Below are 12,798 nucleotides of genomic sequence, written 5' to 3'. Positions count from 1 at the left end.
TCTTCAGGCAACTTGTAGCAACTACACAAGGTAAATGCTGTGTAAATAATTGCTATACTGCATCGTTTAGGGATCAAGTTTCTGGACTTTTGAAGTTATTTTCCATCTATGATTGGTTGCACCTGTGGATGGGGAGCCAGCGGATAAAACTGTAGGTCCTTAGGAGGCAGGCAATGTGATTTTAGAGGAGAAAGCTGAGGCTTGTGGAGGCCACATGAAGCCAGGGTCAAACCAGGTGTGCATGACTCAAGCAATCTCTCAACGTTCCTCTAGACTGTGGTTAGACTCTGAGTGAGGTTTTGTTTGTTTTGGTATTTTTCTGTGTTTTCTATCATGAACCATCTATCATCACATTTCTACTTAGGAAATATAACATACATGAATGTCATTTTCAAGGACAAAAAAACCCCTGGGGCTGGAGCTAAGGTACTATCTGCCTTGCCCCCAGAGGCCTGGGGTCTTTCTTTCCTTCCTTTCTCCTTCCTCCCTCCCTTCTTAATTCTCACCCAAGGACACGTTTCCATTGATTTTTGCAGAGAGAGAGAGAGGGAGAGAAACATTGATGTGAGAGAGAAACACCAATACGTTGCCTCTTATATGCGCCCCAACTGGGGATCAAACCGACAACCAGGATCAAACTAGCGATCTTTTGGAGCACAGGATGATGCTCCAACCAAGTGGGCTATGTGTCCAGGACCTAGGCTTTCTTCTTTAAAAAATTTTTTTTATTGTTGTTCAATTACAGTTGTCCCGATTTTTCCCCCATTACTCTCCATCCACTCCCACCACTGCCCCATCCACTCCCACCCCCCACATTCAGTCCTCCCCTATCCCTGTTGTCCTTGTCCATGGGTCCTTTATACATGTTCCTTGACTTGACCCTTCCCTTTCTTTCCCCCATTATACCCCTTGCACCCCCCATCACTGTCATTTTGTTATTTATTTCCATGTCTCTGGTTCTATTGTGCTTGTTTGTTTTGTTGATTAGGTTCCATTTATAGGTGAGATCATATGGTATTTGTCTTTTACCACCTGGCTTATTTTACTTAGCATAATGCTCTCCAGTTCCATCCATGCTGGCGTGAAAGGTAGGAGCTCCTTCTTTCTTTCTGCTGTGTCCATTGTGTAAATGTACTACAGTTTTTTTTTATCCACTCATTTACTGATGGGCACTTAGGCTGTTTCCAACACTTGGATATTATAAGTAATATTGCCATGAACATGGGGGTGCATAGGTTTTTTTGGATTAGTGTTTTAGGGTTCTTAGGGTATAATCCCAGCAGTGAGATCACTGGATCAAAAGGCAGTTCCATCTTTAGATTTTTGAGGAAATTCCATACTGTTTTCCACAGTGGCTGCACCAGTCTGCATTCCCACCAACGGTGCACTAGGGTTCCCTTTTCTCCACAGCCTCGCCAGCACTTGTTTGTTGATTTTCTTATGATGGCCCTTCTCACTGATGTGAATTGGTATCTCATTGTGGTTTTAATCTGCATCTCTCTGATGGCTAGTGATGCTGAGCATCCCTTCATGTCTCTGGGCCCTCTGTACATCCTCCTTGGAGAAGGGTCTGTTCAGGTCCTTTGCACATTTTTTAAAAAATATTTTATTTTATTTTTAGAGAGAGGGGAAGGGAGAGAGAAAGAGAGGGAGAGAAACATCAATGTGCATTTGCTGATGTTCCAGATGGCTCTGCATGTCTGACACCTAGGTGAGGATGGCTGGGAGGTGGGGCTCAATGCATCCATCAACCTGAACACCTGTATGCGGCCTCTCTCAGGTGGGACTCAAACTCCTCACATGAGGTTCTGGGATCCAGGGACCAGTAGAAACCACAGGGCCTTTTAGGGCCCAGCCTGAAAAGTCACATGGTGTCACTCTATTGGTTGTAACAGCCACAAGCCCTCCCAGATGCAATGAAAGAGAAAATAGACTCTGCTGCCTCTCCGTGGGACCACCCATATTTTAAAACCCACTCAAAGCCCAAGAATTCCACTTTGAGAAACACTGTGGTAAAGAGAGATTTTTCTTTAACTGCCCCACACTGGGTGTTGGGCTCAATTTTAGCAGTTTCCCAACATGATATTCATTTCCCTGCAAGTATATCAGGTAATTTTAGCAGGTACACAATTGAACATTTAAAAAGCATATGTGTCTATTTATACCCACATTTTTATCTTATGCCCATAAAACATGGTTTTAATGGGTCTCATAGTTGGTATATTATTCCTTAGGACAAAGATAAGTTATTTTTAAGAGCTCAGTTTAGGAACAATGAAAGGAAACACATTAAGTATATAACACATGCAGTAAAAGATATAAGAACCCTAAATGCGGCACTTAAGATGTCTGGAAAGCTCTGAATTATGGAACTAACTCATAAATCTTAGTTCTGAATTATTTTCTCTGATACCTGGACCCTGTCTTTCTTTTCCTGGTTAGAGCTATCTCTCAGCATATTAGAGAAATTCTCCATGAAGAAAGAGGCAGCCATCCTTTGTGCTTGGAGACAGGCTGACCCCAGTCCGACTTCCCCAGATTTCATGGATGCTCACCTGCTTCTATCTTTGCCTTTAAAACTGTCTTCTTTCCCCGAAAAGGTCATTCCTGATAATTCCCACCTGATGTAAGACTTATTTTGTAAGCAATGATTTTAAATAGTAATCTACAGTTAAGGTGAGTGGTTTACAGTTTAAAAACCCTCCCTGCCAATTTCCCTTAGCAACTGATCATTTCAGAATCCCTGAAACAGAAAAAAATCAAAGCAGTAAAGGCAGATTTCTATTTCCAGCCCTGATAGACTTAAGACTGAGAAGGTTTTGCCTTCATTTTTTGGCCCATCTTAAATGGCGTTATGAACATTTCCACTAATTTAAATTCCATAAGTTTTGAATCACAAAGTACTTTGGACCAGAGCAGGTCTAAAAATTTACACTGCATGCTCCTGAATTTATAAAAATAAAGTCTTTATCATGTTGCTGGTTACAAAAGTAATACTGGTACATTATAGAAAAAAGTTTTAATTACAGAAATTAAAAATTAAAAGTTCCCCTGGCTGATTCCACACTCATCAGATAAACCATCCTTTTGAGCAAATATTTCCTGGAGTCTATTGTGTGTAAGACAATTGTCTGAGGCCGGGGGGATGAGGTGTGTACTATGGCCTTGATGATGCCCTGGCCCTCGTGAGGCTGAGGAGGGGAGACTGCATGAGCGGAGGAGCAAAGCCAAGTGCAAGGCCACGGATCTCATGTTCCAGGGAGGACATCCTCTCCTGTAAGAGGGCGTCCAGGGCTCTTAGGTCTTAGACATGGAGAGGTGTAGGGAGAAAACGGTTCAAGGTCAGGGGGAGAAAGTGAGAAAAAAAATAAAAAGAGAAACCAGTGAAGCTGTGTTTGGACGTGGGACCTGGAAGGGGCCTCGAGGTGGACTAGTTCAACATCATATTTTCTGAAGCTGGTAGCAGCTTTTTCATCTGGTGTTCAGTTTATTTTGCAAACAATGACTTTTACTGTTTGGATTTCAAACACCACAAATTGGAAGTGACGGGACATTGCCAAAGATAAACAAAGCTGGACACTAGTTAAAGCTGTAAGGACAGATTTTATTTAGTAATAACTATCACAATAGGGAAGAGGGTCCAGCATGATTCAAGTTCAACTGCAAGGAAACACAAGGCAGGAGAGCTTTTAAAGGCTGGTGTCTGTTCTGGGAATGTGTCCTATCAATCCCAAAACATCAATTCAAGAGAATGTATGCACCCCTATGTTCATAGCAGCGTTATTTGCAATAGCCAAACTCTGGAAACAGCCCAAGTGCCCATCAGTAGAGCAGTGGATAAAAAACTATGGTACATTGACACAATGGAATACTACACCGTAGTAAAAAAGAAGGAATGCTTACCTTTTGTGACTACATGGATGGAACTGGAGACTATTAAGCTAAGTGAAATAAGCCAGTCAGAGTGAAACAAATACCATATGATCTCACATATAAGTATAATCTAACAAACAACATAAACTAATAAGCAAAATAGAATCAGAGGCATGGAATCATGGAATAGACGGACAGCTGGAAGAGAGGAGGGCAGCCGTGGGGACTGGCTGAAAGAAGGTGGAGGGATTAGACACAGAACATATACACATGACCCATGGACACAGACAACATGCCGGGTTGCTTGAGGGAGGAGGTGCTGGGTGGAGGGGGCAAAGGGAAAACTTGGGACAACTGTAATAGTATAATCAATAAAATATTTTTTTAAAAGGCTGAGATGTGTTAAGGGAAAGGCACTGAAGAGCATTAAGGGGAGCTGGTCCATGTGACCAGTCCGCCTGGATTTGCTTAGTGGCACGGCGCTAGTTAGAGCCTTTCCCTTCCCCCAGGGCATGGGACTTAGAGTTCTCTCCTGGATGTTTGCCTTTCGAAGACCTGCCTCTCTGGTCCTTGAGAAGGCAGTTTTGGGTGGTTGGCAGACTTCCATCTCAAAGAGGCTGAGAAGGGATTTACGATTGCAAGGTTTTCGCAGCAACTGCACTAAAAGGGGACTCAGGGGCCCATTGCCCTGGAGAGCCCTCCTTCCCACCACAACTCTTTCACCTTCAGCACGTGAGGACACAGCACGCATGTGCTGGAGGATGAAACGGCTCCAGGCAGTCCATGCATCCAGGTGTGCCATTTCTTAGCTGTGCAACCAGACCCAGGTAAAGCAAGAATCAGATTTTTCCTCAAATTTAATCCTCCCGGAAACCAAAGAATGTGCTAGGAGCTATGAAGATTGCCGCCTATTTTTAGAACACACTTTTTCCTTTTAGTTCCTCTTTCTTTGAATCCTATGTACTAGACAGGATAGTTATAGCTAGGCTTTACTATCGAGAAGCATCCTTTCTTTAAAAATCAGTTTTTATTTTCATTTTTAAAATATATGCACATTTTTAAGAAATTAGAAAACAGAGAATAAAAGCAGCCATAATCCCTCCCTACTGCTCCCTCCTTCCACCCAAAATAACCACTTAAAACATTTTGATGGGTTTCCTTCCTGTCTTTGTTCTGTTTGTTTATATCATTTGTCCTAGTTTATATTGTGGAGAAAGAAGCCTCTCCTTGGGATTCTGCTGTAACGGCCAATGGATCCAGTTAATTAACAAAAAAGCATTCACATTTCACATTTGCATAACTTTTAATTTATCAAAGCACACTGACATCTATTACATCTATTATCACATTTGGTGATCACATCAGACAGACAAAACCATTTTTCTGGAAACTAAGGTCAGAGAAGAGAGTGGGGGCTCTTGCCCCACATGGCATGTCTGGGAAGGGTCAGAGCCAGGATTTGAGGTCTCCAGATTTCTTATCTAGAGATTCCCCCTACAATGATTTCTATTGTCCTTTCCGATAAAGTCTGTTGTATCTAAGTACAAAAATTCTGTTTGAGAGCTAGGACTCCTACTTCCTGTGGTTTATTTTTGTGCCATAGAACACATTTGTATTTAATGTGTCTGCCGAGCCACCAGCCTGGGAACGTTGCCCCCATCGCACGCACAGCAACAGTTTGCTCACCGCGCTGCAGTTTCCTCTGTCGCCTGAGCAGCTGGGCTTGGTCCCTGGCAGCAGGCATCTGGGGCACAGGGCTGCCCCTAGGGCTCTGCTGCCAAAAGAAGGAACTTGCCTCCCATCATCTCCCCAGGCACCTGTCTCAGCCACCACGTCCGTACTGGTAGCTGTGTCTATAACTAAACTAGCCAGCCCTTGCTGGAAGGATGGACTGTTCCACAGGGAGCTTTCTGTGTAAGTGGTACCTTGACAATCTGGCTCTCGTCTTCCTGCCCGGCCCTTCCCAAATTTCTTTACCATGAAAAAGCAGTTCTGTATTTGCTAAGCTTTTTCATTTCTGTTTTTCCAACTTCTTATTTTTGGCTTCTTTGCCTGTGTCATCTTGCCCCTCTTAATTTCAACATTTTATGTAAGTCTGTGAAATTAGGTAGACTTAACAGTTAGAAGAAACTTACTGGTATTTTGGACTTAACATCACAAAAGAGACAGGGTTGAAGAGAAGAGGCAGAGGCGGGCAAAGGAGACCACATAAAGAGACATCAGATGAGCAAGATCATGGGAGGCTCAGGAATTTCTGAATGTGGCCCTTTGGTAAGAAAAATAAAATGTCTCTATGACATTGCCTTTCCATATGAATTATGGCTCTTGTGAAAATAGTCATATCTGATTACTGACTTTTGACATATGTCTCTCGAGCAATTAGAAGCTGGCATTTCTTCAGCAGAAAGGCTTGTCAGTTTTATTTTTAAATATCAAAGACTATTCTTAAATACAAATTTATTTTCACATAGAATTCTTATAGTTTTTCCTAAAAAAAATGCTGTTAGTCTATTCTTTTGACCATGAAAGCCAGCCAATTGCTCTAGTCACCATTCTTGATTCGCTGCAAGCCCCCCGACAGGTCTGTTCGGAACTATTTAGGTGAAGGTTGTAATGCCATTCATTTCTGCATTGTGTTCTGTTTTCTCTTCCCTCTATTTGAGACCAGTGAAGAGCTGATGTAACAGTTAGTAAAAGCCATAGGCTGACTGCTGGGATGTGGGTGGTTTTCTGAGGGAACCAGTCCAGGTAGCCTGAATGGTGCCTTCAACTGCCTTCTTGTCTGGCTTCTCTTGAGTGACCTCATCACTCCTGGCATGGCAGCCACCACCCTGGGACAGAATGGCCCCTGAATCTTCAGCTAGCATCCTTCTCTCTACATGTCCCACTCAGACTGAATTTTGGAAAGAGCAAGATCAAAGCCACACTGGGGTGCCTATGGTGAGCCAGCTACAGTGCATCATCCTAGCCTGTCACAGACACTTGTCACTTTAGCACAGCCAGATGTTTGGCCTAAGAGCCAAGCAACTGAAGCATTCTTTCTGCCTCTGAGTAGCTGAAAACTTTTTGATAGAATGCAGTAGCGTTTTGTTCAAACTGGTCAAGAATGAAACTGAGTGGTCTCAGCACTAAATTTTCCAACTAGGTTTCTGTTTCTCATCCTTAGATACCTCAACGCATAGAAGTAGAAAACAATTTTTTTACATTATCTTTGGATGCTAACTAGTTTCTATGTAATTGTATTCAGTTCCCACTCTCTTACTTCCCATAACAAATGGGCTCAGATTTGTTTCTTGATTTCAAACCTGTTCTCCCCATGGGAGCATTGGGTCTTCCCCATGTGGGAGAAGACAGAGGCTCCCTGGGTTTCAGAGAAGCTGTTCATAAAACTGACTCACAGATGGAATCAGTGGTGTCCTACCTGAGCTCATTCTCAACCCTGAATCCTTTCCTTCGAGCTAGCTCCATGAGGAAGGCTCTGCGGGTGGTTCCCATTTTCTTCTCCAAAATGAAGAGGACCAAATCTTGGAACTTGATGTCATGAGGAGGGGAAGCCATCAAGGTGCCCATCTGCCTGGGTCTCTTCTTCCGAGGGCCCGAGTGGGCCATGTGCAGTGAATCCATGGGAAGGAGTCTGCTTCTGCTTCTGGCTGTGTCAAAAAGTGGTGTCTCCAGAAGTGAGGGAGAGACTGCCCCTCCTTCATAACAACTCTGATGTCATCTCACCACCAGCTTCTCTGAAGCCAGAGCAAGGCTTCCTGGTCCCTACCTGGTGATGCTCTTCCTGCTGAAGAGGGATGGGGACTTTTTGCCTCCGTTCAGCTCATTTGTCCAATATGGAGATCATAATAGAAACACTGAAGTAACTTTTTTCCTATACATAATGTCATCAGATCCTCAGAATAATCTTGTAAGAAGGTAGGGAAGCATCATTTTCCCATTTTATTTACTTGTTTGCTCACTAATTTTTTGGTTGAGGCCCCTCTTGTCTTTATGTTTCATCCCTTTAAATCTTCCAGCTTGCTTGCATTTTCTTCCTCTCACAGACAATCCTTGCAATACCCTGGACTTCTTTAATTTACATGGGTGTTACAATACATCGTGATTGTTTTGATTTCACATAAATGGCATTGTTATACTTCTCAATCTACTAATCACTTATTTCACTCCAAACTATTTTTTTAGATCCATCCACACTGCTCTGTTGTTCTAATCTGTTACTTCTAACTGCTCCATAGAACTTCATGGTGGGCATTTTAGCTCTGTGAGTGCATTTTCTAAGTGAAAAAACCCAAGTATCAGACAATTTACTCAAGATCACAGAACAAGGGGCAGAATGAATTCTTGAATTCAGGTCTTCAGACCCCACATGCTATTGACCTCAGCTTCTTCCGTGGACTGACAGGTTGTCACCTAGCTCAGAAATTGATCTTTTGAGATGAAATGAGATGACGTTTTGATGAGAATTACTGAGACATTTCATAACTTTATGTGTAAATAAAATTAGTGGCTATCATCGATACACTTGATCAATCTCATTTCCTGAACATCTCCTTTGTGGCAAAGGCAAGCACAGACAAGCTGCAGCTGACTGGATGCTCACAATACCACTACCTGGTAGGTGTTCACATTCCCACTTGGCTAAGCAAACCTGCTTAAGGTCACAGAGCTAGTGAATGGTCTCAGGGAGCACTTGAACTCAGATTGGTCTAATTTTAAAACCCGTGCTCTTAACCACGAAGAAAACATCCTCTGTGTGGTTCTTCCTCAATAACCAATCTGAGTTCTGCTCATCCATCCACTCTGCCATGTTTGAGACTTTTGCTACCTCTGAAAGTACGTGTGCTCCTCCCCACAACGCCAGGGGAAGACCGATGTGACAGCTGCCTTTGCACACTCACAAAGCTGCGTTATCCAGAGAGCAAGGTCAGAAATCTTCAGGTGGAGCTTGCAGAGTACTAGGTCTTAGCACTCTGCAAGTAAGGACTTTTTAAAAAAATATTATTAACCAGAGCTATTGGAAAATATAGAGAGGCTGCATTGGATATTACAGGTCACGAAAAGTGTTCGGATATAGTCTGAACAACAGTTTATTGAAATGTGACAAAGGGATTCAAATACCTTTTAGTGCTGCTCTGTGATTCCAGGACACTAGGGTTGCTCGCTCAAGATCAAAATCAGGGCCTGAGTCCGTTCTGACATTCACTGCGAGGCCTCTGAGATGCTGAACACTTCACATGAGAACAGTCTTCACTACCCAGCAGCCCTGCAGCAGAAATGAAAGATTCTCTCAAGAGTCCGAGGTTGCTGTGTTCATCCCCAGGGTACAGCCAGAGGAAGAACAAGTGTGTCACCTGAATGGTAAAGGGGATGGAGACAGTACAGAGACAGGACTAAGAGCTCGGGCTCCAACATCTGGCTGCCAGTACAGATCTCACCTCTGTTGTCAGCTGCACTGAGTCCTAGGCACATAGGAAGCACTTTAAATTAATATCAGCTGGTAGTAATTTGGTATTTTGTTTTTTAAAGAATTCCCAGTTTGATCTGAAGTCAGATCTCTATGTATTATAAAACTGTGAATCACCAAAATATTTTATTAACCAATGTCTTAATTTGCTTTGAATCATTGATATGAATCATTAAAAATATTACCTAAATCCATTTAAAATGTGATAATGCCTGTTTGGTTATTAGGCTATTGTCTCTCAGCTCCAAATCGACCTTTCTATGAAGTTGGGGCTGGGACTGTGCAAACATCATTTCTCGTTTGTCAGCTGGCTCCATGTCAGGCTCTGCCAGTAGGGGGCACTAGAGGAAGTCTGCAAGGCTGGGGAAAGAAGGACTTGATCCTGCTGGTTTGCTTGCTGATATTGTCAAGGTCTTCTCAGTAATGATTCCTTACTTTGGTGGCGGCAGCTGGTCCCACACTTTAGCTTTTGTTTTTGTTTTTTACTTTTTTGTAATTAATTATTTAGTTTTTTTGCACAATCAGGTATAGCCTTGCAATGTCCTTCAGAGGCACCAACACCAGCCAGGAACGTCTCAGAGGTCTGAGTCCCAGGTCTGCAGGGATTTTGGCATGAGCTCCTACAGTGCCAGCAGCAACAGGCAGCAGCCCCTCCTCAGAGACCCGTGCTCCAGCTCCAGGGGGGCCCCTGCTTCAATCCTGCAGGTTTCAGCAGTCCCAGCTCTGCCCCTTCCCGCCTGCAGCTGTCGAGATGGGGCACGCTTTCCGCAGTTGCTCTCTCTGAGTTATCTCGTGTACTCGTTTCCTTTCAGCCTGCCGATGCCTATTAAACCAACCTTTATGCTAAACTCTCTTTGTTGAGACACCGAGTGTGCTTTTGTTTTTACCAACTGGACCCTGACTGATGTACCATCCAATTAAAGTCAGGTGTGGGAGACGGAGACTCACCTGCACTATTCTTTCTAAAGGGAAATTGTCAACAGTGTGAAAAAGTCATGAGGTGTCCAAATCTTTTGACCCAGCTTGCTTTCTTTTTCTTTCTTTCTCTTTCTTTCTTTCCTTCCTTCCTTCCTTCCTTTTTTTTTTTGAAACAGGGACACATAAAGATGTACATGCTAAGAGCTTCATCACAGCATCATGTGGCGGACCCTTAAAGCGACACAAATGCCCAATGACAGGAGGGTGAGAAGATGGGATAGAACCCAGCGCAGCCACCAAAATCAGGTCAAATGAGAATATAAAAAATGCGGGTGTATGTTCACAAAATAGTAACTATTAAATCAGCTTACAAAATATTGATAGTTGCTGTATGACACCCATTTTGACAGAAAAGACTAGAAAATATGGCAGGGCTAATCTTATAATAATGGCTATTACTGGTTGTTGGGCTTGTGCATAATTTATATTTTTGTCTTTGTGCTCTTCTGTGTTTTGCACACTTTCTATAATAAACATAAATTATGTTCGTAACCACGAAAACAAATTACTTAAAAAATAACCTTGAGTTGACACCATGTGGCCTTCGTGAAAAGCCCTGATTCAAAGGCAGTAAGGTTGCTCTGAGTAAGCTAAATAGACTTGAAGATGTGTTCTTATAATTACGGCACACGGCTGAGGGACGAACACTATTGTATTTTATGTAAAAGTCTTATCTGGCTGCCAGGCAAGACCCCACTGGTGTGGGATCCTGTGCGGGGCAAAGGAAGGGACTGTGTAATTCTGCCTGACCTGGATAGCTCGCTCATGCTGACTCTGGGGAGGCTGTTTGAAGCTTCTAAGTCCTTTCTGCTGCCTCCGAGAGCCCCTTCCGGAGAGCATCTTGTGCCCTGTGCTAGGATGACAGTTACAAGAGCTGAAGCCACTGTCATGACTTGGAGAAGGGGGGTGTGAAACCCCTCAGCCTCACCTCAGAACTGGTTAGCCTCACCTTAGCCATGATTAAAACAGATCCGAGTACACTGAAGTCTCACTGTTGTTTCAGCAACGATTAAATCCTGCTCATGCAGGCGCCGGGAAAATCACTAAACACTATTCAAAGGTCAACTGTTCTTTTTCATTGGTGTTGTTGCTCATGGAGGGAATAAGTTCATTCTTTCTTACTGAGTCATCATTTTCTGGAGCTGTTCGAACCAAATGTTGAACACTCTCTTGGTCCAGAATTAGTGGTCAATAACCCCCAAATTGCAGCGGCTTAACACAGCAAAAGTTTATTTCTCTATCATGCTCCTTATCATAGAGAATTCTGCTTCACTCAAGGCTCAGTCTGATGGAGGCTTCACAAGTTTGTGTCTAAACCACCTGGACTACGAGGCTGTCTCAGTCACTGCGGCGAGGAAGAGAGCACTGGGGGATTTTGCCCCAGCAATTAAAAGCTTTGTCTTAGAAATGATGTACCTTACTGCTGGTCATAGCCCATTGGCTAGAACTAGTCACATGATCCCACCTGACTGCATCAGGATTTGGAAATTGCAGACTGGGACTTGTGGCGGGGAGGGGCATTCCTGTTCCTGCCATGCTCAGGATGAAGCCAAGTACCACCTGATGGTTGCAGAGACTCCCAGTCAAGGGGGGTCACTGCATCTGCACCAAGCCTGTGGCAAAGGTTATGGAGGACCAGAGCCTGCGCCTCCTACAGGAGAAGCCCCAAGGGAGGACCAGAGCGTACAGCAGCCAGTCCATTCTGGGGCCTTCCTGGAATCCCAAGTTGTTGCTGTGGTTCTGGAGACAAGAAGATCGGATCCCCCTGAATTACAGAGTTTTCTCCTTTCAAGCATCACAGTGAGAGCAAAGTACTTCATAATGTGTCAAAAGGCTATTTTAAGTTTGAGTATGGTGCTTTCTCTGTTCCCAGCATCTTCTGCTCCTCTTGCCCATAAGAGCGCCTGTCCTTCCGTGTTGCAATATTCCAATCCCTTGTGTGCACCTTGCACGGGACTGTTAAGTCCTGTAGGGGTAGGAGTCCCATAGGCAGTTTTCACATCTGAATCCCCAGCACCTAACACAGTGCCTCATGCAGTACGTACCAGCAAATGTAGAATAAACTAGAAATCAAATATAAGTTGACATTACTACTATTGTTATTATTAAACTTTTATGTTGTGTGGATAACCATGATATGAATCTTCTGCCATGACTGCCCTTCTTCACCCTGTAAGTTTCCAACTGGATGTCTCTTCCATGTGAGCAAGTGTAATGCAGTTGTTAAGGAGCCAGACCACCTGAATTCAACACTCAGACATTTACGAGCTGTGTGACCTTGAGCAAGTTCCCAAACCTCTCTGTGCCTCCACACCATCATGTGTTCCAGAGTGGTTACAAGATTTCTGTCTGAAGGTGGATATGAGCCCTGAATAAGCCCTGAAAAGAATACTGACACACAGCTGGTGCTCAGGTGTATTCACTGTTATTACAGTAACGCAGCCTTCTTGTCCCCCCCTTCGTCTCTGTCCCTCCCTCGT

The 12,798-nt window shown here is 43.6% G+C and overlaps 1 protein-coding gene across 1 annotated transcript in view; it reads right to left on the bottom strand.

Moving 5' to 3' along the window:
• DNTT (DNA nucleotidylexotransferase) overlaps window positions 1-7,497 on the bottom strand; it is a 28,957-nt gene extending 21,460 nt beyond the window's left edge. Inside the window, exon 1 of the mRNA XM_045854385.1 lies at window positions 7,295-7,497. Within this exon, the coding sequence (XP_045710341.1) occupies window positions 7,295-7,497 (203 nt within the window). The remainder of the gene's footprint in view (window positions 1-7,294) is intronic.
• Between the last annotated feature and the right edge of the window lie 5,301 nt (window positions 7,498-12,798).

The sequence above is a fragment of the Phyllostomus hastatus genome, unplaced genomic scaffold, assembly GCF_019186645.2.
Source record: "Phyllostomus hastatus isolate PE091 unplaced genomic scaffold, TTU_PhHast_1.1 phas_scaffold_1066, whole genome shotgun sequence".
In the NCBI taxonomy this organism is placed as follows: Eukaryota; Metazoa; Chordata; class Mammalia; order Chiroptera; family Phyllostomidae; genus Phyllostomus; species Phyllostomus hastatus.
This window is presented reverse-complemented; position numbering and strand designations above follow the sequence as displayed.